Raw genomic sequence first — 27,903 nt, 5'->3', positions numbered from 1 at the left:
ACCATAGTCAGGAGATATCTTTTTTGCCCTAATTTGATCATCCATTCACTATGCTCCACTTATCTTTCGAAGCAGGTTCCATACCTCTGTATAAGCATAAAGACACTCTGTACTTTTCAATTCTGATATTAAGTTTTAATTTACTTTTTGTTGCTTCAGGGTGTTCAGAATAGATTAATGAGTAAATTCTTCTATAGTATTTGTTTCCTGGAGTTGTTCAAATGATGGATATAATTTTAGATCTCTAAATAAATGAACCTGTTTAACATGGTGTTTACATTGTTTGAACACGTGTAGCTTAAGGGAAGGAACTTGTCTGTAACAGCATTAGAACATAATTTACATTTCTTTTTCTTGCCGTCTTAAGCATCTTTGCAGTCACATTCTCAGCTCACTGAGAAACATCACTAATCTAAAAGTAAGGTCTTTGCTATATGTGAAAAAGGAAAGAGGAAACCAGTTGAAAAGGCCACAGCGATAACTCTAAAACTGAGACATGGAAGCCTTTAAAAAGTCTCTAAGTCCAGCTGATGATTTCCCTGGAAGGTTCTTGTGTTTTGGCTATATCTGGCTATCTTAACTGAGTCATCTGGGAATCACATAGCGAGATATCTGCCCCAGAAAACTGAAAGGGTACTGAATGCTAACCTGAGGGTGAGGAAAAGGAACTCTTTGGCTCTCATTTCTCGTTTCTTCCTTCTGAAATATGCCTCCAAAGAGGAAGACCTGAGCGGAAATAAAGCATGCTGGCAGCGTGCGCTCCCACAGTGATGAGGAGAGGCTGTGACTGGAGTGCAGACCCACCCCCTAAGCCCCCAAACACAACGTTGTGATCCGCGTGTCACACCACATGGCAACATGAGGCCATACTCCAATACCACGAGGCTTAATTAAAACCACGTGTAGTTCCAAATCTTGGAGCAGAATTTTGGCTGTGGCTGAGTGCATCAAAACATTTGGAGGGTTAAAGTAAAAAAATAAATAAATAAATACAGTGTATATCACAGTGTAATAACCAGCAAAGCAGCTCATTAGCCTGCTATGCATGTTTTTTAACTTGCTTAAAATTAATAGCCATTGTGAGCAACAGCCGACATTTTACAGCCTTAGCAGCCAATAAACTCACCCGTATCTGAAGTAAGTGCTGAACTGTCTGCAGAGGCGGTGAGCGAGTTCTCGTTTACCACATGCTTGAGGACCGGCCAATACCAGCATGGGGTACGGGGCATCCAGACTAGGCAGGGTGCTGCAATAAAGGGCAGAGCAGGCATGGGCGTTAACACATCCGGCGTGGAAAGCTGCCCACGTCGCAGTCACGGTGAATCCGGCTATCTGGCACTTGCTATACGCAGACACGGTATGGAAGGATGGTCCTACTTTCCAGAAGCAAGTTGATTACAAAATAGCAAAGAATTTACTTTAACACCATTTTTAGAAGGAAAAACATGGTAGGAGAGATATTCATTTCTGGTTGATGGAGTTTTCCCCCAAGAAATTCAAAATGAAAGAAATAAGACTTGCCCTCTCAGAGGTAAACTTTTTCATATCTTTTTTTTAATAATTATTTTATTTTAATTGGAGGATACTTACTATACAATATTGTGATGGTTTTTGCCATACAGCAACATGAATCAGCCATGGGGTATGCATGCGTCCCCCCATTCTGAACTTCTCCTCCCACCTCCCTTTACACCCTATCCATCTGGGTTGTCTCAGGGCTTTGGGTGCCCTGCTTCATGCATCGAACTTGCACTGGTCATCTTTTTTACATATGGTAATATACATGTTTCAATGCTATTCTCTCAAATCATCCTACCCTCGCCTTCTCCCACTAAGTCCAAAAGTCTCTTCTGTGTCTCCTTTGCTCCCCTCAATGTAGGATCATCGTTACCATCTTTCTAAATTCCATATGTATGCATCAATTTACAGTATTTGTCTTCCTCTTCCTGACTTACTTCACTCTGTATCATAGGCTCCAGTTCTTATCTATTGATTTAGAACACTGATGTGGGGACTTCCCTGGTGGTCCAATGGTTCAGAATTCTCCTTCCAACACAGAGGATGTGGATTCAGTCCCTATCAGGGAACTAAGATCCCATGTACCACGGGGCAGGTAAGGCTGTACACAACTCGAGAGGCCTACGTGCCACAAATACTGAGCCCTCAGGCTCTAGAGCTCAACTGCTGAAACTAGAGAGTGCCTGCGTGCCACAACGGAGACCCAGGGCAGCCAAAATAATAATAATAATAATAAAGATAAAATGGCAAATTTACTATAAAAAAGAACACATGTGTGCAAAGAAAATAATAATCACTAACATTTACATAAGCAATTACTATGTGCCAAGCACTACTGTAGGCATCTTACCCGCATTACCTCATTTAGTAATTGCAGGAAGCTAATGAATTCATTCTCCCCACTTCACACACGAAGAAACTGAAGTACATAGAGGTTAATTAACATGTTCAAAGTAACAGCTAGTAAGTAAGAGCCGGTATATGAATCTAGGCATGGCTTCCCAGTCTAAAAGACCAATTGGGGCTAATTTACATAAAATCTCTTACAACAGGCAAAGCTGAAGTGTGTGGGTTTCACTCATGACACAAATTCTAGAAATACAGACTAAAATATAATATTTTGAAAACAATATGGCTGAGGTGTAGATTCTATGAAGCACGGGGGCAGCACAGCATAAGTTTTCAATCTCTCTGAACACTCACAGAAAAACAGGAAAACTTGAGAACAGAAGTCCATGGAAAATGTGGATAACAAAACCAGACGAAAAGCCACAAAGCCACAAGACTTTTATGGCACTGGAATCTGTGCAGGAGGAAGGAGGAGGGAGTGATGGGCAGCATTTGAGAACAACAGAACCCCAGAAGAACAGGTATCCAGCGAAAAGCAGGCAGGCTGGAACTGTACATGTCCAAAAGCCTACACATGAATGCTCATAAAAGCTGTATTTGCAGTAACCAAACACTGAGATCAGCCCAGATGTCCTTTGAGAGATGGTTGGTTAAACTAATTGTGGTGTATTCAACAAGGACTACTACTCAGCAACACAAAGGAGTGAACCATTGATACATTTAACAGCTTGAATGAATCTCCAGTGAATGAGGCTAAGCAAAAAAAAAAAAAAAAGTCAACCCTCAAAGGTTATACATATACTATATGATTCCATTTATATAGGGTCAGGGAAGATGAGAAGGATGGAGGCAGCTGTTGCTATTAAAGGGGAGCAAAGGGATCCACGTGACAAAACTCCTGTATCTTGACTGGAAGTACGTTGTGCTCAGTCGTCTCCGACTCTTTGCAACCCCATGGACTGTACCCCCTCAGGCTCCTGTGTCCATGGGATTTCCCAGGCAAGAATACTGGAGTGGTTGCCGTTTCCTACTCCAGGGGATCTTCCCAACTCAGGGACTGAACCCACGTGTCTTGCATCTCCTGCCCTGGTAGGCAGATTCTTGACCACTGTGCCACCTGGGAAGTTACCCATTTCTATCTCGACTGGAGTGATGCTCACGTGAATCTACACATGATAAAATCGCACAGAACTAAACGTACACATGAGCCCACGCAGAACTGGTGAAATCTGATAAGGCTGATGGACTGTATCAATGTCAGGTTCCTGGTTTTGATATTCCACTACAGCTAAGCAAGACATTACCACTGAGGGAAACTGGGCGAAAGATATCTAGGCTTTCTCTGTACTATCTCTTACAACTGCATGTGAATCTAAAATTGCCTCGATAATTTTTACGTGATTAAAGAGAAAAAATTTTGAAAGAAGGTGATGAAAATTGAGGATAGGCAAAGAAGATCTACTTCCTAAAGGAGAAAACCAAAACCTACAGAACAGAGCAAATATTACAGACTATCATTCAAGAAAAAAGCTTCCTGAAAAAATAAACAAAAAACAGTATACAACATACCTGAGAATATCAGCCCAGAACAACTGGGCTAGAAATGCTGTAACAATAATACTAAGGCATAGTCTAGTGAAATAGCTGGACTTTAAAAAGGCAGTGTGTGCTGAACTGTGTCCAGTTATTTGCAACCCCATATACTGTAGCTCCGGAGAAGGCAATGGCACCCCACTCCAGTGTTCCTGCCTGGAGAATCCCAGGGACAGGGGAGCCTGGTGGGCTGCCGTCTATGGGGTCGCACAGAGTCGGACACGACTGAAGCGACTTAGCAGCAGCAGCAGCATACTGTAGCCCACCAGGCTCCTCTGTCCATGGGATTTTCCCAGGGAAGAATACTGGAGTAGGTTGCCATTTCCTTCTCCTTAAAAAAGGCAGAAGTGGGGGTAATTATTTAGCTAAAAAGAGAACACACGATTTATACAGGAGAGAAAATTAAATTGTCATCACATTTTTGACAGCAATTTTTGCACAAAAAGAAAATGGAGAAGCACTTTTAATATATTCAAGGAAAAAAAAGTGTGAGTCATGGCTTAAATGATTTTCAAGTGTAAAGGGCAGATAACCATCCATATTATCAACATGGACGATTTCAAGAGATACTGATTGCACAGCCCTTCCTCAAGAATGTGCTAAAGAACAAGCTTCATACAACTAAAATGACTCACGAGGCATCACTATAAGGGCTGGCAGTGGGCAATAAATATGCAGTTACCCAGAGAACTAAGGCTAAATGACAGCAAAGGAGAAAGTACAGTGTGTGATGGATATATGTTCTGACAATATAAATATAGTGCCACTATTTTTTAAATGGAGTGATTGACACTTATATGAAATATATACAGTAGGCAAATTCATAGAGACAGAAAGTGTATTAGAAGTTACCAGGGGGTGGGGGTAGCAGGAAATGAGGAGTTATTACCTAAGGGCTACAGAGCTTCTGTTCTGGGTGATGAGAAACTTGGAAACAGATGGTGGTGATGGTCGGCACAATACTGTAAGTATAATTAAGGCCACTAAACTGTACACTTCCAAGTCGTTAAAATGGCACATTTTATGTTATATATATATATATATATATATATATATATATATATTTAACCCAAATAAAAAGCAATGGGGGATGGTTAACAGGAAGAACATCAGCAAAATGGTTTTAATGCTTCAGTAATTATAACTAGTGGTATTCTGATACTGTTGTGGTATAGTATGGGACATTAAAAAAAGAGTAATCATGGGATGTTCTAATTTCATCTTCTTTAATGTCTTTGGTGAGGGAGAAAAGGAGATACAGATGTAACACAGGTGAAGTTCCGTAAAAGCTCAACTATAGTCTTGAAGCTGAATTGTATCAACTAAGGAGGTATTTTACTATCTCTTTATAGATAGAGCTACCTAGATGCAGATTAGATAAACATGAAAGATTAAGTAGACGTAATAGGTAGGTACAAATAGGCACAATGGATAGATAGATGGATGGACAGAAAAAAGAATCAGTAGATGGATCGATGAATGGAAGGAAGGAAGGAGAGAGGGAGAGAAGGAAGGAAATCCATTCCTAGCTTCTGTCCACTAAAACACCTACAAAACAATGACCAACCCAGTGGTCAAGACTGTCTCTAGTGCCCACATTGTGATTGGGAAATACCATTTCTCACTAAAACGAACTAGGGCTTCTTGGAGAAATGGCTGATTTCAGAGTTTGGACAAGGCTTGGACAACACCAGTCTAGAGAACCCTGTCATATGAGAGAGCAAGAAAGCCATCACTGACTACCAGGCCAGGGTCAAGACAATATGCAAAATCCATTTTCATATTGGATCCTTACTTCAGTCTTGCCAGGAGAGAGGACAGTGATTCCCTGGTATCACAGCCTACAAGTTCCAAGAGAAAGAGTCAGGGTTTCTTTCCTAGAGGTTGACTTCTGGGGCTGCCAGGGAGCTGTGTCCCAACCCAGGGTGGGAAGGACATGGCATGCCTCCTCCTGCCTCCATGAGCTTTACATCATGAACACTGCTCCATCCCGGGGCATCCAGGGTGGCTTGGCCATTTGCTATTCTCTGACAGCCAGAAATGATCAAGAAATGTGTGTTTATCAGACACTGCTGTAAATTTGCTTGATACATATTGTTATATAAATGTACCCTAAAGCATGAAACAACTAGCAATCTCATAAACTAGAAAAAGAAATACAATGAGGACAATAAATGCCCTTCTTTTAAATCAAATGTGCTTTTCCAGATGTATGCAAATAAATGATAAATCATTTCACCTAGAGGGCTACCATAAATATATAAAACTGTCAACGTCTACATGATTAAATTACATGTAAAAAATCATGTCCTGGATGCAAAATAAAACATTTTCTCTCTGTGGGAAACCAACCGGGTGAAGTACAGGAGCAGACCACATGAAGAAGAGAAGCCATTTATAACCCAGAGATTTTACCAGTACTTTTAAAATGCCTTTGGGTACTGATAGAAATTCTGTATTATACTTATAGTGTCAATGGCCATCTGCTTCAACAGAGTGTTTAAAAAGAAATGGAGAAATTGTGGTAAATCTGTCTTCGAACTTAGAGGTGAGGGTCTCTATTCCTGTGTTCAGCCAAGCTGGGTGACTCCTCCCTGTGAGGTTGATTGCAGCTCAGTGCAACCCCTGGAAAGGCTGTTTCGGTTTTCCTTCAGCGAGCAGGGACTCTAGGGACTCTCTAATATAGAAGCTGTGGTCACGGTTGCTCTTTGGAAGGGGTTTCTAGCATCCACTCACAGCTAAGGAAAAACTGTCAGTGGATAGAGACCATCACAGTTCTCTGCTGATGAGACGAGGGTCTGAGGTTCTCTCCTATAGCAGGTATATCGGCAAACTTTTTTTCTTTTTTTATTTCACCATCCTATGTCACAGGCTTCCCTGGTAGTAGCTCAATTGGTAAAGAATCTGCCTGCAGTGCGGGAGACCACAGTTCGATCCCTGGGTCGGGAAGCTCCCCTGGAGAAGGGATAGGCTACCCACTCCAGTATTCTTGGGCTTCCGCGGTGACTCAGCTGGTAAAGCATCCACCTACAATGTGGGAGACCTGGGTTCAATCCCTGGGTTGGGAAGATCCCCTGGAGAAGGGAACAGCTACCCACTCCAGTATTCTGGCCTGGAGAATTCCATGGACTGTATAGTCCATGGGGGTCACAAAGAGTTGGACATGACTGAGTGACTTTCACTACCATGTCACAGGCTAGCCACCATTCAAGAGTCCAGATGAAAGAGAGAAGTTGAATCCACTTATCGCCACACTTGGGAAAATGCCAACAAGGGAGTCCCATGTTTGAACATGTGATGATGAGCTGCTATATCTGAGGCAACACAGCCTGTCAAATGAAGACCCGATCCCTTCCTCAGAGAGGTGAGAAAGCAATGGGTCACAAGAGAGATGGCTAGGGCAATGAGGAGGTTGTCCTGTGCTGACCACCCCAAGTGCCACCCAGGGCGTCTCTCAGAATACCTGTCAAAGATCCTCTGTGGCTGCATCACGCTGTTGACCACGTGGGTCATGTGGTCTTGGGCCGCGACCACTTCCGGGGGAGGGTTGTATTTATTCACGGCCGAGATCTTTTCCAGAATTAGAAATGCAAAGGGGAAAAAAAAATTCATTGTGCAAGAAAGATAAGACTTTCTTTACTGAAATGTTCTAGACATGCAACCAGGAATCTGCGTTCACATCTACTCTAGCTTTCCTAAAACCTAAAGAATGATAATTATTTTAAAATATTGAACTGGAACCCCTTGGTCACCTATTTCTTTATATTTTCTGGTTTGGGAGGGAAAAGGCAAAAAAAAAAAAAAAACCCTCAAAAGTTTAAGATTACCTTTAATACAGTAAATGTTTCAACTTTTAGTAAGAGAAGAAGTTATAAAATTCTTAGTTCTAGATTCCAGGTAGCTGTTATTGTAGAAGTTTTCCTCCTGCCATCATACCAAGAACTATTCGTATTGTCTCAAATTCTACTAAACCTCCTTCTCTTTTCCAAAGATACAGGCCTTTTCCTCATGACAGACAGCTGTCTGTTCCCCAGCTTTGCTATCACTCTAAACACAGTATACTTGTCTACCACATCTTTATCTAATGTGTGGTTTTGAATGTTATCCCCTTTGCAAAACATTAAAGGGAAAGAGAAATCTAATAAGCGCCTCTGAGTGTGAGAATAAGAACAGACCAGCATCTATAACTATTTTTAACCAAGATTTCAGAAAGGCATTTATGAACTGGAATATATCTGCCTCTCTGCATATTTATACCTGCTTTTTCACTCCCATCTCAAATTTGCATCGGGTGTAAGAAACCCCTCATTAGTGGAGATTTCAGCTGACACCTGTCACGACAGCATGACAAATTGGCTACCATAGGTATGGTGTGGGGAAGCAGGTGCTAGCGTTCAAGGTCTGGTTACTCTCAAGTTGTGTGTCCAGAAAAGAATCATTATCTTAAAGAGGAGAATAAAGGATTTAAAACACCAGAGTAGCGATCTGAGTCCTTTACAGTGATGTGGTAGAATGACATTGTAATGCATTTCATTATTAAGTGAAGATCTAGACGAACACAGAATCACACAACCCCCACATATGATAATTTTCCAAACTTGTAGTCAGCCTTACAGCTGCCAGCCTAGGTACATGCAGGCTGCTTCAGTCTCCCAAGGCCAGTCTCCTTACTGTACCAAAAGCAGGCCTTTCACTGCCTTTGTGTTGACGCTCAGCTCTGCAGAGGGTCAAACAACTAGACTCTAGGACAAGGAAATGCTCCTTAAATAAATAATGAATGAGCATACTGTTATATGCTCATTTCTGGATTGCAATGGTCCTGCAGCAGACGGCATGAGCTTTTGAACCTATCAACTCATAAACACGTGAAATATGACTATATACCTTTTCATCCACTTTAATCTTCTTCTGATCCAATTCTGTTAATCGAAGTAGCATAAAAATGACGAAGGACCAATAGTCAGGCTTTTCCTGTTTAAAATATCAAGAGGGTTATTTTGTTGCCTTCCTTTCCCCAAATTAATAAGCAGTAGCAGTCTGCTTTCACGAGCAAGGCCTTTTACCCACGAACGCTGTCATTCACACTCACACACTAGGTCTTTACATTTTCACAACTGCAGTCCCCTTATATTAACAACTCAAATGCAGGCTCTGCCTTGTAACTTATAAAGCTTTTCAAATGTGTGATCTTGTCGATCTCCCTGTGAGATAAGCAGGACAAACCTGATTATCTTCACCTCTAGAGAGAAAAACACCTAAGGCTCAGGGAGGTGAAGTATTTCATCTCATGTTCCATGGCCAGTGACTGAAACCCTATCTTCTAACTTAAAGGAGTTTCATTATTATAATAGTAGCAGTCCTTATTATTAATTCCTCATTATTTCTTTGTGTTGTTTTATATTAATTTTGTATCATTAATTACGAATTTGTTTTACAATAATAAAATGATATTCATTTATAGAACAATTCCCTTAATACTCTATCATCTGCTGTGTTAGGATTATCTGCTTTTTAGAAACATAATTAGTTACGTCGTATCAAGAAGCTAGGTCTCTTTGAAGGCAAAGATATTAAGTGGGTGATGCATTTTGCAGATGAGAATACACACGAAAGGAATATACAATGGCATCTTTTGTGTACTTCAAAGTGCATATGTGGGAGGGGTTTATAAGTAAATGAGGTAACATGTGTGAAAGGGTCTGTGCTCTTTATGAGTCTGGAACTGGGAGGGATGGCCACTTTAAACCCCTTCCTCTCCAGGGATGCTTTTACATTGTCTGCCACTATTCCCATACCAAGCACTGTTTTTACTCTCAGACTGTACTTTTCATTTTTCATTTTGATTTTTTGCCTGCCTAGTTATGTTTCTCAAGTCATACACGCACAAAGAAAGGTACTCAGAGATACATACAAATTCAAGAATCTACGGCAGAGTGAGCGAAGGATATAGATTCAAAGGGGAATGAATGACATTTGCACAAAAAGGGAGGGAAACAGAGTTGAGCAGAAAGGATCTATCATTGGCGACAAAAAAGAGAAGATCCAGAAAAAAGAAAAAGTCTGGATATTTGATATCCAAAGGTGAAGAATCACCAGGAAATATATGATTTTTTCCTATAATCATTTTACAATGCCAGTTTTACAGCAATCCCCAGGATAATTTCTTTAGGTGCCTAATCTTAGACTTCTCCCTGATATAAAATAGGAGCCACATTCCATCTACGCCTCAGGCATTCTTGCACTAAAAAGACATTGCTCTATAATCTCAATAGCTCCCTCTCGATAATCTTTATTACCACGTGGATGAGTCACAAATGGTCATACAGAGTAGACAACTAATATTCAATTTCAGGCTTTACCTGCACTGATGGTGGAGCACAGGTGTGACTTTGCTTACCCTTCTAATAGAGAATGGTGATAAACACACTGTATTCACATTCTTCATGTTCTATCAAAAGTATTTCATAAAGAAGAATTCCAAGAATGTTCTTATCCCTACCTCCCACCCCCAAAACAAAGGACGTCTTACCCGAATTGGATTTCTCAGAAGATTGAGAACTCGAAGGAGAGGTAGGTTTTCAATGTATTCTATTTCACCCAGCTCAGCAATCTGCTTAACCGAAAAACAAACACACACACATAGAAAACATTATCAACAGGCTAAATATACCAAGACAACAGAGAACATAATACAAGAGGAGCTACTTCGGATCCTTTAAACTCAACTTATTTTAAAAACTCAGTTCAGTTCAGTCGCTCAGTCGTGTCCGACTCTGCGACCCCATGAATCGCAGCACGCCAGGCCTCCCTGTCCATCACCATCTCCCGGAGTTCACTCAGACCCATGTCCATCGAGTCTGTGATGCCATCCAGCCATCTCATCCTCGGTCGTCCCCTTCTCCTCCTGCCCCCAATCTCTCCCAGCACCAGAGTCTTTTCCAATGATCAACTCTTCACATGAGGTGGCCAAAGTACTGGAGCTTCAGCTTTAGCATCATTCCTTCCAAAGAAATGCTCAAACTACCACACAATTGCACTCATCTCACATGCTAGTAAAGTAATGCTCAAAATTCCCCAAGCCAGGCTTCAGCAATACCTGAACCATGAACTCCCTGATGTTCAAGCTGGTTTTAGAAAAGGCAGAGGAACCAGAGATCAAATTGCCAACATCTGCTGGATCATGGAAAAAGCAAGAGAGTTCCAGAAACACATCTATTTCTGCTTTATTGACTATGCCAAAGCCTTTGACTGTGTGGATCACAATCAACTGTGGAAAATTCTGAAAGAGATGGGAATCCCAGACCACCTAACCTGCCTCTTGAGAAATCTGTATGCAGGTCAGGAAGCAACAGTTAGAACTGGACATGGAACAACAGACTGGTTCCAAATAGGAAAAGGAGTACGTCAAGGCTGTATATTGTCACCCTGCTTATTTAACTTCTATGCAGAGTACATCATCAGAAACGCTGGACTGGAAGAAGCACAAGCTGGAATCAAGATGGCCGGGAGAAATATCAATTACCTCAGATATGCAGATGACACCACCCTTATGGCAGAAAGTGAAGAGGAGCTAAAAAGCCTCTTGATGAAAGTGAAAGAGGAGAGTGAAAAAGTTGGCTTAAATCTCAACATTCAGAAAACGAAGATCATGGCATCTGGTCCCATCACTTCATGGGAAATAGATGGCGAAACAGTGGAAACAGTGTCAGACTTTATTTTGGGGTCTCCAAAATCACTGCAGATGGTGACTGCAGCCATGAAATTAAAAGACGCTTACTCCTTGGAAGAAAAGTTATGACCAACCTAGATAGCATATTCAAAAACAGAGACATTTAAAAAATTGCTCTTGTGGATATCTAGCCTTTCAATAAGAATTCCATAAAGTCACACAGAACAAGGGAATTACTGGGTGTTCCTTCAATAAATGTAAACTCACAGCCACATTTTCTTTTCTCCCCTCTGGATAGAGAACAGTGAGGTAGAGAGATGTTCCTCATCTCATCCATATTTAAGGCAGGAATAAAATAGTATGTAGAAACAGAGAAAATGCAAAAAAGGTATGCATGGGCTACGTGGCTCTCCCCATCACTCATCCTGTCTAGCATTCAGTTCCCCAGTCCCCGTCCCCATCACTGCTTCTGCTGGTTATTGTGGTTATTTGTGACTGGGGAAGCCTTCTTACTGCACATAGCTCTATCATTTTATCAATGAGGTCATTGTTTTAAGAAAAGATAAAAATGGCAAGTTGTATGACATATTTCTTGACGTCAATGTTACATGACTTCACCTGAAAACTCTTTGCTAAACTATACATTTATGAGTTGTACATAACTCTTGAGAAGACTCTCAAGAATCTTCTCCAACAACATGGATTGAAAGCAACAATTCTTCGGCTGTGTAGATCACAACAAACTGTGGAAAATTCTTAAAGAGATGGGAATACCAGACCACCTTACCTGCCTCCTGAGAAACCAGTATGTAGATCAAGAAGCAATAGTTAGAACCAGACATGGAACCATGTATTGGTTCAAAATTGGGAAAGGAGTACATCAAGGCTGTATATTGTCACCCTGATTATTTAACTTATATGGAGAGTATGGCATGCAAAATGCCAGGGTGGATGAAGTACAAGCTAGAATCAAGACTGCCAGGAGAAATATTAATAACCTCAGACAGGCAGATGACATCACCCTTATGGCAGAAAGCGAAGAGGAGCTAAAGAGCCTCTAGGTGAAGATGAAAGAGGAGAGTGAAAAAGCTGGCTTAAAGCTCAACATTCAAACAACTAAGATCATGGCATCTGGTCCCATCACTTCATGGCAAATAGATGGGGAAACAATGGAAATATTGACAGACTTTATTTTGGAGAGCTCAAAAATCACTGCAGATGGTGACTGCAGCCATGAAATTAAAAGACACTTGCTCCTTGCAAGAAAAGCTATGACTAAACTAGACAGCATATTAAAAAAGCAGAGACATTACTTTGCCAACAAAGGTCTGTCTAGTCAAGGCTATGGTTTTCCAGTAGTCATGTATGTATGTGAGAGTTGGGAGTATAAAGAAAGCTGAGCACTGAAGAAATACATTTGAATTGAGGTATTGGAGAAGACTCTCGGGAGTCCCTTGGACTGCAAGGAGATCCAACCAGTCCATCCTAAAGGAGATCAGTCCTGGGTGTTCACTGGAAAGACTGATTCTGAAGCTGAAGCTCCAATACTTTGGCCACCTGATGCGAAGAACTCACTCACTGGAAAAGACCCTGATGCTGGGAAAGATTGAAGGCAGGAGGAGAAGAGGATGACAGGATGAGATGGTTGGGGTGCGTCACTGACTCGATGGACATGAGTTTGAGCAAGCTGCAGGAGATGGTTAAGGACAGGGAAGTCTGGCGTTCTGCAGTCCATGGGGCCGCAAAGTCGGACACGACTGAGTGACTGAACAACAACAACCACAAAACCATATGAAGAGATTTGGAACCTGGTCTTATGACTTCTTAGGTCTTATGACAACTTAAGTCTAATGACTTTATGAAGTCTTTGACTTTATACGACATATGGGACAGTGAACAAACGAATTAACCCTAGAAGTCGACAATTTAATATGCAAGACACATAAAAATGAGGAGGAACAGTTTTTCCTTTTATTAAAAATCCACTCTTGCCAGTCCTTAAGACTGTCTTTTTTTTATTTCTTTGGAAGGAATGATGCTAAAGCTAAAACTCCAGTACTTTGGCCACCTCATGCGAAGAGTTGACTCATTGGAAAAGACTTTGATGCTGGGAGGGATTGGGGGCAGGAGGAGAAGGGGACGACAGAGGACGAGATGGCTGGATGGCATCACGGACTCGATGGACGCGAGTCTGAGTGAACTCCGGGAGTTGGTGATGGACAGGGAGGCCTGGCGTGCTGCAATTCATGGGGTCACAAGGAGTCGGACACGACTGAGCGACTGAACTGAACTGAACTGAATGGAAGCTCACTGGAGAAAGAGTCATTGGATCTAGCTAATGAGCACCATTACAGCTGAACAGAGAAATGTCTCCTCAGAAATGCACCTTACCCCAGATAGTCTCTATGTCTCTTTTAGGGTCAGGCAGACTTTTTTTTCAAGAAGTAAATAATCAACTTACTTGTGAGATCTTTCCCAAAAATACAACAAAGTACTCAAGATAAATAAAATCACAATGTAGATCTTCTTGACAAGAAGTGAGCTACAGGTACCAACTGAATATATCATTATTAGGAGCACACATGCCTTATTAAAAATAAAATATAACTCAGAGTGAAAGCCAATTGATATACTTTGTGAAGTAATGTGTGCATTAAGCCAGAATGGAAACTAAATAAGTCTAGTCTCCAAATTTATCCAAGTTGCAAACATAGGCTATTGTTACAAATAAAAAAAAGTGAAGTCGCTCAGTCATATCCAGCCCTTTGCAACCCCATGGACTGTAGCCTACCAGGCTCCTCCATCCATGGGATTTTCCAGGCAAGAGTACTGGAGTGGGTTGCCACTTCCTTCTCCAGGGGATCTTCCTGACCCAGGGATTGAACCCAGGTCTCCCGCACTGCAGGCAGACACCTTACAACCCAGGTCTCCCACATTGCAGGCAGACGCTTTACCGTCCGAGCCACCAGGGAAGTTCTGACAATTTACTTCCTGTGTCTCTTCTCATTAAATGGAGGCAATACCAGCCTGAGGCTATTCTCTTGGCTCCAGTTTCCCTGCTCTGACGTGTCAGACATTCCTAATGCAATCTTTCTACCCCAAATTTCACATGAACATATCTATTTCACAAAGTCATGTGCACTTAGTTGCAATTTAAACCTTAAAAATAATGAAATTACGAATGTTTAAATGCTAAGAATCACTATTTATATATTAAAAAAAAAAAAAAGTCCTTCACCTATTGCTCCAGGAGGCTTTCTAGAATATTTCTGAGCTGGCATTGAATGTGATAGCACTTGAGACATTAATAATGGGTCCTAATATGTCCTGTTATGTAGACACTAAAACCAAGACATGTAAAGTATGACATTACCTTATTATCCTCGAGGTTGATCACTTCCAAGAAATCATGACCCTCTAAGCCTTGGAGGCTACTGATCTGATTCTGGCTCAGATCGAGGATCTGCAGGACTCTTAGGTCATCCAAACCTGTGATCTTCTCAATCTGGTTATTGCTCTAAAATTGATAAAAATACACTTAATGTCCTAAAGAGAAAATTGCAGTGACAAGTTTTCATTCTGGGTACACTGCCTCAAACCACTTAAAATCAGTAAGACATTCTTGTCTTACTTACTTACTTACTTACTTACTTACCTCCATTCCCATCATTCACCTCCCTAAACACATATACATACATCATAGAAAGAAATCATGGTATTTCAGCTGGAAGACTCAGAACATAATATTTTTTGCTACAGATAAGCAGATGAATGTTCATAAGAACATTGTTCAATAGGAACAATAAAAGCTAGGCAGTATAAAATTTGGACATTGCTAACCTCAAGCCTAATGGCAGCATGACTCCATGCTCCTCTTTAGAAATATAAATTTAACAACAATTCTTTCATGGCCATTTTAACAAACCACTTGAATACTACAACTCCCACATATACTCTGTCTTCAGAAATATTCTGAATATAATCACTTCATATCACAAAGTTTGTGGTAGTCTGATATATGCTTCTGCTTATTCATGCTCTTGGTACCTTTCTCTCCTCTTGGATCCAGGCTGCACCTATGATCTGCTTTAACCCAAAGAATATGGCACAAGTGTCCTAGTTACAAATTCTAAGACTTAAGAAGGCGTGGCATTGGCTCCTTTTGTGTCTTGGAGCCCTGAGCTGCCATGTAAGAACTCTAGCTCCTCTAGAAAGAATCTGCGGAGGTGTTAAACAGAGAGGAGCCCTGAGACTAGAGAGAGAGAAGAAACTCAGCTATTGCAGCATCTCAGCGGAGCCCAGCCCCCAGTCAATCTGCTAGCTGTTCACGGCAAGACCAGCAGAACCACCCAGCTGAGCCCAGCTCAGATTATAGAACCGCAAAATAACAAAATGGTTAACTAATAGAATTTCTCAGCACCACTACATTTTGGGGTGGCATGCTCTAGAACAATACACACACGAACTAAGTTCTTAAATAATTCACACATGAACATCTTCTTAGACAACACCATGAAACAGAGAAAGATATAAGACTTAAATGGTGTTCTCTTTTCCAACCCCCATGAACCCATAACACAAATTATGGTGGTAACAACAATTTGCATTTTCTTGTACATTTCCCAACACACGCAAAATTCCTTGGGCTCATTAGTCTTTGAAGTATAAGAAAATGTCCCAGTAAAGCTAAACTCTGAGTTGAGAATCACAATAAAGACTAATTTTGAGGTTTCTACTAATGCCATGTTATACCCATCCTTAAACTTTTAAAACTTTTACTGAGGACCTTATAACTAAAAAATTTTAGTATTCTCTACCATCTATAATATTTTTCCTGGTACATGCTTCCTGATACATTTAATAGTAAGAGCTCATTTTCACCCAATTTTTCATAAGATTTCACTTTAATAATGAGCAAGATTTATATTCATTAATATAATTTTATGGTTCTTTAAAATATATTAATAAAATGTTGATAATCTATAAAGCTAGATGATAGTACGTGGGGATTCATTAAACTATTCCCTTTATTTTTATATATGTCTGAAAAATCCCATAATGAGAAGGAAGAATACTAATGACCCCATTTGCCTAAGCCAAATTTCCTACTGTTCAAAAAAGTTCTAGAAACAGTAATAGAAAAAGGAAAGGAAAAAACTATACTGAACATAATATCCATATTAATTTAACTTATTGAAATAGGGCCTCAATATCCTATTTAAAATACACCCACATATCAAATTTACATACATAATATACTTCTTCCTAAAGACTTTTGATGTGCCATCGATGTGGAAGATAAACTGTAATTCTTTTTTAGTGTGTCTCTGATGGCTTTCAAAGTGGTAGATGCCCAAGAGCAGAGTAAGGCACAGAAATGTTTAATTGGATAGTCTATGGTCATAGGAGAAAGCAGAACTTGAGAAATATGTCAAATCAGAATTTGAGTTGAAAGTCATCTAGTCAAATCTTTTATCCAGTGATGAAAAACTGATACGTCTCTCCTCAAAGCACATGGCCAGTTTCTGCAAGAACAGTTCTTCTTGCACTTTTCAGCATGTTGAGCAGGGAAAAGGGAGCAGTTAGAAACTAGTTTATTAAATAAATGAAATGAGAAATAGTCTCAATCTCCCAAGTTGGGAGGGGGAAAAAAAAACAAATGACGTTTACTGAGACACAATGATTTTTTGAAGTTTGGAATGGATCGTCCTTACTTGCAAAAGGAGGTGGCTGGCAGAACAGACCATGAGTGAACCACATTTTCCCTTAATATTTATTGTAAAAGTAGGGAATTAACAATTGGTTTGTATAGTGAATGGCTCTTTTTTTCCCTCTGAATTTATCTCAATAACGTGAATTACTTTCAGCAGTACAATTGTTTTACTGATACCACAATTCTTTTAAGAGCATGAAAAACTATTGAAACAAATGAGTCTCATTTTATGTATTTTATTAATATATAGAAAAGAAAACTTTACCATTCTCAAACATTTTAAAGAAAATGAATGATGGAAAATTCTGTATTTTCTAGTTAATCTTGGATGATGGGAAAGGGAATGGGGAACAATCCATCTAATCTACTTGTAGGAAAAGTAAGTTCTTTTATGCTTTTTCTAAAAGCTGCTTGAGATGAAACTGTCAACACAGTTTACTTATTCAGTTATTGAAACAAGGTCTTACGATAAAAGTGCTATGTGTTGTTATTCTTAATAACGAGCTGAATTCTCATTCCCTATGCGCAGCTGTATATCTCTTTCCACATACCATGCTCTACTTAAAGTGAACAGGAATGCAATGTAAAAAGATATATAAAGAAAAGCATAAAGTTGTAACAAGCTGCAAATTGAATAGAACATACTGCCAAGAATCCTTCAAATTATCATAATTTTAAAATGTGACTTTCTTTTATAATTTTTAAGTTTGCAATTTGACTTGCTGAAGTCATTTTCATTTACAGCTTTGCCACTGTGCCTTAGTGGACAGAAAATATGAAACTTCAGGGGAATAATTAAACTTTACCACGTCTCTACTGGCAGTCAGTAGTTTGCCCTCATCTAATTCACCGTAAGGAGTGAAGAGTCTTGAAAAAGCACTTCAGGCTTCAAGCTTGGGGAAAGAAAAATTAACACATAACCAACCACCAGCTGTCTGTGGTTAAACAAGACAGAAATAATGCATCACATCTGTAAAAAAATCTGCAGATAACCCAAGATGCCATCCTAAACAACAGTTAAACAATCTTCTGTGGGATAGTTAACATAAGAAATTAATAAATTACTAGTCTCATGGCTTAAAATTCTTGCCTATCCTGTGACAGATAAAATGAAGAACAGAAAAGCCATCTAAGGGTAGGAAGGAAGAAGAAAGACTCCTAGGTCATCCACAAACTACTTTATCAGCCCCCAAACTAGTGAGCTAGACTATTACTTCAAAAATACTGTATATATGGTTGGAACTAATATGATCCTGCTGATTTTTAAGTAAGTTGTCTATGTTTTCATTCAGTCACAGTCACAGAGCATGTCATATAGCTTAAGGATAGTGCTCTTCATGGGGAAAAAATTTAAAATATTAACTTTCTGAAGGAAATTGCTCATTTATTCTCAGCCAGAGAGAATAAATGAACTTTATTTACTTATTCATTCATAATAAATTATGAATAAATTTATTCATAATTCTGGTTGTCTAGAATGGGAGACTAGCATATAGTGATATAAAAGGATTGCCAAAATTCAGTGCCCAGTGGTTCATTTGAAAGTAATGAAGGTGGTTTTTTTTTTGCAATGACGCTTTAACTGCAATAAATATTACTCTTCTTTATGTTGTTTAGTCACTAAATCGTTTCCGACTCTGCAACCCCATGGACAATAGCCTGCCAAGTTCCTCTGTTCAAGGCATTTCCCAGGCAAGAATACTGGAGTGAGTGCCATTTCCTTCTCCAGGGGATCTTCCCGACCCAGGGATCAAACCTGTGTCTCTTGCATTGGTAGGTGGATTCTTTACTGCTGAGCCACCAGGGAAGTCCAAATATTATGCTTAAATATGTTTAACTATTATTGCATTAATAATACATTATAAATATATTCTTAACAGGTGCTAAAAGTATGCCTTTCTTTCTCAGTGGTAGAGTCAGTCTTTTAAAAAATGGAATTTGTATACCAAGCTAGAAAATCATTTTATCTTAAGCATGAAATATTCATCAAACACACATAAACAAACCAGATATGAAAAGGAGCAAACAAAATGGAAGATCATGACATTTCATAAAGAAACTAGCTCTTTATAAAACTGAAAAATCCTGGCTATCATTCATATTGTCACTAAGACATTAATTAGTACTTCTATAAAGAATAATACTTTTGGTAGACTCACCAGACAAAGTATTTTGATTGGTAACATGCCTAAGCCGTTAATGGTTGTGATCTTGTTGTTGGCCAAACTAAGGTAGTTAAGACTGCTACACAGCTCTAGTCCACTGATTTCAGTTATCTCATTGCCTGTATACCACGACTATGTTTAAGGAAAATGTTACTGGAAACATTTTGAAGAAACAATGAATCAGTGTCAAATCAGCATTAGAAAAATCAGACAACAGCATAAATAAAAAGTACTACATGCTCAATACAAACCATGTCAAATCTTAAAATATTTTCTATATGTAAGCTAATACTCACATGGGGAAAACATCTGAAAAAGAATGGATGTATATATGTGTGTGTGTGTATGTATACGTATACTTTACATATATCGACTTAGCAACATACCTGATTCACTTTGCTGTACACCTGAAACTAACACATTGTAAATCAACTATACGCCAATAAAAATTTTAAAAAAAAGAAAAAGAAAAGAAAGAAGTTAGTACTAGCACTACTTTTTTTTTTTTTACAGGAACAGCTTTTGAGTGCACTCAGTTGCATCTGTATTCATATGTGACTCATTTAATTGGTGAAGAAAAAACAATTAATCGCCAGAGTGAAACCACCAGGGTGGCTCAAAGCTGCCTCTTTGGCAGCATTTTTCCTTTGCTCCCTTAATGGTCTTCATAGGAAACTCTCGTACTTTCCTACAGGCAGAACTTCTGAATCCAGGGTTGTCCTGGGGAAGCACACGTGCTTTATCATCCCCATAACCGGGAAAACAGCCTGGGAGATATCATCTGTAGAAAATGGGTCATCTGAGATGTCAACTGAGAAAATTTGGAGATGAACAGCTTTTGGGCAAATTTCCAGGACTTAATGTCATTATCCACCAAAGCTCAGTTTTCCTTCCCAAGTAGCCTAAGGCATCACCATTTTCTCAGCCAATTGTCATTTTCAGGGCATCCAGTCATCACCAAGACCTGGCATTTTTTGCTTTAAAACATCTCTTTAAATATGCCATTGTTTTTCATCCCCACCTTAATTCAGCTTTGGTACCAGTGCATACCTCTAACTTACATTTTTTCTTGTCTTCAAGTCATCTTACACCCTATAGTCAGGTTAAATTTTTTTCAAAATATTGACTGGATATTATGCTTCAATTAACAAACTCTTACAGGACGAATTCCAAAATCTTCACTCTGGCATTTAAGGCCGTTTACTTGAAGCAAAACCTATTTATTGAATTTCATCCCCATTATAATCCAGTGAGAATTCTCCAATTCTGCCAGGTCCATCTTCTTAATAGTTCAGGAATTTACATTTGACTTTTTTTTTTTTTAATACTGCTTTCCTAATTATTTCTAAAATCTGCCCATTCTTCAGGATTTAATTTAAAATTCCACTTTTTAAGTTTTCTTTTTTAACATTTGCTTTAGATTGGCATATTAAGCATTTCTTTTTGATGAATAGCCTCATTTCTCTACTTCTATTACTTTTTAATTACATAAATTAGTACGAGTGACAGATTTGGAGACCATATATTCACAACATACAGAGTAGACAAAGAATTAAGCATCTAGAAAATATAAAGATGACAATAGCCCAGTAGAAAATGGGGAAAGAAGATAATCAAGAAATTCTCAGAAGAGCAAATCCAAGTGGCTAACAATAACAGGGAAAAGGAAATGGTAAGCCACTCCAGTATTTTCGCTTGGGAAATCCTATGGATAGAGGGCTACAGTCCATGTGGTCACAAGAGTCAGACACAACTTAGCAACTACACCACCACCACCACCATAAAAACATGAAAAGACACTCTGGTTCACCTGTAGTCAGGAGAAAGTAAATTAAGATGTTACTCTTTGCCTATCAGTTTGGTAAACATTTTTAAAGTTTTGAAGAATAGATTCTTTCATACCACTGAGTGAGAGGGTTCATTATGGTACAGCCTCTCTGGAGGCAGTCTGGCAGTGTTTATTATAACTGTAAATATCGGGGCAATTCCTATTCTTGGTATTCGCTCTAGACAAACTGTTTCTTCCTCAAAGCCTTTTCTGGTCAACTTTGAGTACCCCACCTATGGAGATCAATCTCAGAACCAACGAATGCTTTGAAGAGAAAGGAATAGACCGTAAGTATCACAAAAACACACATTTTGCTTCATAATTATCTGTAGTTATCCTAACTCTATTACTTACTAGTTGTGTGACATAATTTCTCTCTGCTCAGACTTTTCATCTGTACAATGAAGATAACACCAGGTTGCCATGAAGCCCAAAAGTTAGATCATGAGGAAAAAAATTTAGAAAATAGGTGTGAATGAGTTGTACCAACTACCAAGTACCTCACACTTACAAGGCATGATGTTATTGTTACTAAATTACAAGCAGATGAAGCTAAGGACTCATATCCTCTGCCTCCTGGCCAACAGCACACGAACGAGGATCTGGGCCAGGATGGCTTCTGAAAGAACTAGGCCAGAGACACCTGTTGATTCAGAAACTAAAAGCAATGATGAGAAAATACTGCCAAACAAACTGGAAATTCCTCGATTTTCCTCACAGTTTCCAGATTCAATCCTTAGGTGGAAGCATAATTCTGCTTATTGTCAGCATGCATTTCAAAACCACTTTCACAAAGCTTCCCGCCAGACTAGCTCTACAGACAGAGATTTATGCTCATAAACAGGATCCTTCTTTCTGCTTCCATTTTCTTTGAGCTGTTTAAATAATCACTCCATAGATGAATTAAAATATCCTTAGAGTAGCACTCTTGGGCAAGAAAAATTAAGCATGGAAAACTTCAAATGGACAACTGTTTCACTCTAGCCCAGGAAGCAATAGTCTCTTAAGAACTATTTCAGGAGCACTAGGGTCTTGGTAGCTCAGCCTCAGCAGAAATGAAGATACTCAGTTATGATGGAGAGTAAAACAAATGCTTGTCAGTGGCTGAGTCAGGAAGGATTCCCATGGGAAGCAGGCAGGAATTAGAAAACTAGAATATGGAGATCCAGAAACCGTCAAGAGATAATGGGAATTGAAAAGGAAAGCTTGTTGACTGTGTGTATAATGATTTTCCAAGACATGAGAGACTACATTCAGTTTACTCTCTAGCTTTGAATAGGAGAGAAAGTCATATATTATGAAATTAGTACTGCAAGGGCCAGAAGAAGGAGGAAAACAGATGCCCCCTGCAGCCACGGCCAGGGCTTCTACACGGGGGCAAAGAATGAGGAAGTGACTGAACATCTCTGCTGATAAATACCTCCATTTCACCAAAACTGTCTGTTTCCCAACTCTTCACTCTTCTTTAAATTTCAAGGAATTTCAAGCATTTTAAATTACACCTGACCTTTGAAAAACAGGTTTGAAATTTATGGGACCACTTATACTTGAGTTGTTTTTTCTTTTTCACTAAATGCATACTACAGTGATACATCATCTATAGAGGCTGGTTGAATCCACTGATGCAGAACTGTGGCTAACAAAGAAGTTACTATAAAGTTCTGTGAAGATATTCAATTGCTCTGGGTTGGTCCCTAACTCTTACCATTATTCAAGGATCAAGTGCAATCATGTTCTTAAGTAAAGAGTACTTTTAACCGTGGTGTAAGTCTCCACTTCCACAGTTACATCATATGTGACTGTCAGCAATGACAACAGTCAGTATGCAGGACTGGTCCATCCAACGCTCTGAGTTCAGGAATAACTTTCTCTCTCCCATCTCATTTTCTTAACAACCTTCATGAAATGTTAGTTGCCCTTCCTCCTAACATTATTCTTTCACATTCTTTAATAGGTCTTGGGACTATTCAGTAAGAAGAAATATAATCACTTAAGTCATTAAAATGTTACAATGAAGTAGTTTACTAGCTTAATTCTCTTAGATATATTTCAATTTTAAAAGGCCACTATTAGGAGAAAGAGACTCAAAGAACTAAGAATCAACACACTACATCCTAACTCTAAAGTTTTATGATCCTATGAATAAATCTTTTACTGTGGAATGTTAGATCCTCATGGAGACTGAGTGAAGGAACCCAAAGGCACATAAGCATAACTTTCCAGCTAGGGAAAAGTCCAGCAATATATTTTTACATTTTGGTGATGCTGTCAGCAGTTCACAGTGCTTGACATGAATTATTCGCTACTCTGGTATTTGCTCTTATTCATTTGTCTACAATCATAAAATATGGGCCTGGTGTATAGAAAACAGTTACTAAGAAATAAGTAGGAAATCCATCACAATTCTCTTAGTGGAAAGAACCACAGTGATGGCTTTAATCAAAATCAATCCTGAAGGATGTATATCACCTTACCAGTGAAAAATGTTCTTCACTCTGAGAGTGAATCTCTTTAAGAAATGAAACGTGCATACACTTTAAATGGCTATGTGATAAAAGTAGTAATTATTCAATGAATTGCAACATGGGAAGAACAACAGAATTCAGAAGACTAGTCTTGGTTCAACCATTTACCAAATAATCTTGGACATGTCCTTGGGTCTTGGGCTTCACTCATAAAATAATAGCACTGAAGACAAAAAAGAAAAAAGAAAAGAAAAAAAATAAAATAAATAACGGCACTAGATGATCCCTAGAGTCCTGTCTAGATCTAAAAATTCTATGAATCAATTTTTCAAAATTTCCTGATTCTATAATCATAGAATAAATTCCAATGAACAATCAATTAGTATATATAGGTAAAGAATAAACTGCATCCTTTCTTAAACCTAAACAAATGTACTTATCCTTGGTAAAGTTTTTCTTCTTCCATTTTGGGGTGCTTATCAATTATCAGTTGCCCACCTACAAAGGACAAAATAGTATAATAAACTAAACAGTTAATATCATATAGCTAACATTAGAAGACTCTACACATGGACATCACCAGATGGTCAACACCGAAATCAGACTGATTATATTCTTTGCAGCCAAAGATGGAGAAGCTCTATACAGTCAACAAAAGCAAGACCAGGAACTGACTGTGGCTCAGATCATGAACTCCTTATTACCAAATTCAGACTTAAATTGAAGAAAGCAGGGAAAACCGCTAGACCATTCAGATATGACCTAAATCAAATCCCTTATGATTATACAGTGGAAGTGAGAAATAGATTTAAGGGCCTAGATCTGATAGATAGAGTGCCTGATGAACTATGGAATGAGGTTCGTGACATTGTACAGGAGACAGGGATCAAGACCATCCCCATGGAAAAGAAATGCAAAAAAGCAAAATGGCTGTCTGAGGAGGCCTTACAAATAGCTGTGAAAAGAAGAGAAGTGAAAAAAAAGGAGAAAAGGAAAGATACAAGCATCTGAATGCAGAGTTCCAAAGAATAGCAAGAAGAGATAAAGTCTTCTTCAGCGATCAATGCAAAGAAATAGAGGAAAACAACAGAATGGGAAAGACTAGAGATCTCTTCAAGAAAATTACAGATACGAAGGGAATATTTCATGCAAAGATGGGCTCGATAAAGGACAGAAATGGTCTGGACCTAACAGAAGCAGAAGATATTAAGAAGAGGTGGCAAGAATACACAGAAGAACTGTACAAAAAAGATCTTCATGACCCAGATAATCATGATGGTGTGATCACTCACCTAGAGCCAGACATCCTGGAATGTGAAGTCAAGTGGGCCTTAGAAAGCATCACTACGAACAAAGCTAGTGGAGGTGATGGAATTCCAGTAGAGCTATTTCAAATCCTGAAAGATGATGCTGTTAAAGTGCTGCACTCAATATGCCAGCACATTTGGAAAACTCAGCAGTGGCCACAGGACTGGAAAAGGCCCATTTTCATTCCAATTCCAAAGAAAGGCAATGCAAAAGAATGCTCAAACTACCACACAATTGCACTCATCTCACATGCTAGTAAAGTAATGCTCAAAATTCTCCAAGCCAGGCTTCAGCAATACCTGAACCATGAACTCCCTGATGTTCAAGCTGGTTTTAGAAAAGGCAGAGGAACCAGAGATCAAATTGCCAACATCCACTGGATCATGGAAAAGCAAGAGAGTTCCAGAAACACATCTATTTCTGCTTTATTGACTATGCCAAAGCCTTTGACTGTGTGGATCACAATAAACTGTGGAAAATTCTGAAAGAGATGGGAATACCAGACCACCTAACCTGCCTCTTGAGAAATTTGTATACAGGTCAGGAAGCAACAGTTAAAACTGGACATGGAACAACAGACTGGTTCCAAATAGGAAAAGGAGTATGTCAAGGCTGTATATTGTCACCCTGCTTATTTAACTTCTATGCAGAGTACATCATCAGAAACGCTGGACTGGAAGAAACACAAGCTGGAATCAAGATGGCCGGGAGAAATATCAATAACCTCAGATATGCAGATGACACCACCCTTATGGCAGAAAGTGAAGAGGAACTAAAGAGCCTCTTGATGAAAGTGAAAGAGGAGAGTGAAAAAGTTGGCTTAAAGCTCAACATTCAGAAAACGAAGATCATGGCATCTGGTCCCATCATTTCATGGCAAATAGATGGGGAAACAGTGGGAACAGTGCCAGACTTTATTTTGGGGGGCTCCAAAATCACTGCAGATGGTGATTTCAGCCATGAAATTAAAAGATGCTTACTCCTTGGAAGGAAAGTTATGACCAACCTAGATAGCATATTCAAAAGCAGAGACATTACTTTGCCGACTAAGGTCGGTCTAGTCAAGGCTATGGTTTTTCCTGTGGTTATGTATGGATGTGAGAGTTGGACTGTGAAGAAAGCTGAGCACTGAAGAATTGATGCTTTTGAACTGTGATGTTGGAGAAGACTCTTGAGAGTCCCTTGGACTGCAAGGAGATCAGCCCTGGAATTTCCTTGGAAGGAATGATGCTAAAGCTGAAGCTCCAGTACTTTTGCCACCTCATGTGAAGAGTTGACTCATTGGAAATGACTCTGGTGCTGGGAGGGATTGGGGGACAAGAGGAAAAGGGGACGACAGAGGATGAGATGGCTGGATGGCATCACTGACTCGATGGACGTGAGTCTGAGTGAACTCCGGGAGTTGGTGATGGACAGGGAGGCCTGGCATGCTGTGATTCATGGGGTCGCAAAGAGTTGGACACGACTGAGCGACTGAACTGAACATTGAGTTATTAACATAATCTACTATTATCATATTGTCAGCACTACTGGTTTGATTAACTGATTTGTTTTTATTTTAAATAACTGCTTCTAATATTGATAATTATACTTTATTTTAATTTTATTTTAAACAAAGGTGCATTTCTTTCCCCTCAAATAGATAATACAGATGCTCACTAAGGAAAGCTTGAACAAATTTAAAAAGTTTAAATACATAACAGCTAAATTTCTAAAGCACTTAAAAAAGGACAAGTAGCAGCAGCAGCAGCAGAATGGTATCAGATTAAAAAAACATGATATTCAAAATATAATAGAGAAGGACTGATTAGGTTAGAGCTGTGGATCTCAAAAGTGTGGTCCTCAGACCAGCAATATCAGCATCACCTAGGAATTGGCAGAGGATGAGAAGGTTAGATAGCATTTCTGACTCAACAGGTATGAATTTGAGCAAACTCTGGGAGCGAGTGAAGGACAGGAGTCTGGTGGGCTGCCGTCCATGGGGTCACTAAGAGTTGGACACAACTTAGCAACTGAACAACAGGAACTTGTTATGATGCAGATTCTCAGGTGCCACTCCAGACTTACTTAAGCAAAAACTCTGGAGAATGGGGACCAGCAATAGGTGTTTTAACAAGCCCTCCAGGGAATTCTGATAGAGCTAAAGTTTGAAGTTTGGTAAATAATTATTTTCAAGGAAATTAATTTCTAATTTTCAAATTAAAAAAAATTTTTAATGGAAAATGGGTACATTGTTGGTCATATTCGGCCTGCTTCTATTTACTTTTACAACTTTGATGAATATTCTTAGAAACACAGGTCTGTGGTAGTCTGATACATGCCTCTGCTTATTCATGCTCTTGTACAGGTGTCTCCTCTTAAATCCAGGCTGCAACCATGACCTGCCTTAACCCAGAGAATACGGCAGAAAAGTCCTGGCTCCAAATTTAAGACTTAAGAAGGCCTGGCAGTGGCCTCTTTCGTGTCTTACAGCCCTGAGCTGCCATGTCTCCTGTAACTTCCTGATGCCCCTCTCTCAGAGATAACCCCTAGACTGAACTGCCTATTCTTTCCTTTCCCCTTTGATTTTATACCTAAACTATATTTGGTTTTATTAACAGCCAGCTGAACTGGCACATGGAAATAAAGTTCATTCATTTTCACTACTGTATGATAATGCTGTTGTATCAGTATACCATAATTTATTTATGCTCTCTCTTATCAAGGAGTATTTGGGCTATTTCAATTTTTGCTGTTATAAGCAATGTTGCTACGAGCATTCTTACACAAGCCTCCAGGTACACGTATGCTAAACT

At 39.3% G+C, this 27,903-nt stretch overlaps 1 protein-coding gene across 5 annotated transcripts in view; it reads right to left on the bottom strand.

Annotated features, from left to right (window-relative positions):
- The window catches only part of LRGUK (leucine rich repeats and guanylate kinase domain containing), a 121,695-nt gene that overhangs the window by 72,542 nt on the left and 21,250 nt on the right, over positions 1-27,903 (bottom strand). For 4 of the 5 annotated variants that reach the window (XR_009600450.1, XR_006059683.1, XM_027968815.3 and 1 more), the window contains exons 6-11: positions 19,502-19,626; positions 15,003-15,146; positions 10,490-10,570; positions 8,845-8,931; positions 7,424-7,530; positions 1,127-1,246 (exon numbers count right to left, since the gene is read on the bottom strand). Coding sequence is in view for 3 of the 5 variants with exons in the window: in XM_027968815.3 (XP_027824616.2) it covers positions 1,127-1,246; positions 7,424-7,530; positions 8,845-8,931; positions 10,490-10,570; positions 15,003-15,146; positions 19,502-19,626 (664 nt within the window). In the remaining 2 variants the exon portion in view is untranslated. The remainder of the gene's footprint in view (positions 1-1,126; positions 1,247-7,423; positions 7,531-8,844; positions 8,932-10,489; positions 10,571-15,002; positions 15,147-19,501; positions 19,627-27,903) is intronic. The other variant, XM_060414844.1, reaches the window with a different exon arrangement.

Source organism: Ovis aries, chromosome 4, assembly GCF_016772045.2.
Source record: "Ovis aries strain OAR_USU_Benz2616 breed Rambouillet chromosome 4, ARS-UI_Ramb_v3.0, whole genome shotgun sequence".
Classification (NCBI taxonomy): Eukaryota; Metazoa; Chordata; class Mammalia; order Artiodactyla; family Bovidae; genus Ovis; species Ovis aries.
The sequence above is the reverse complement of the archived record's forward strand: the minus strand, read 5'-3'. Positions and strand labels throughout refer to the sequence as shown.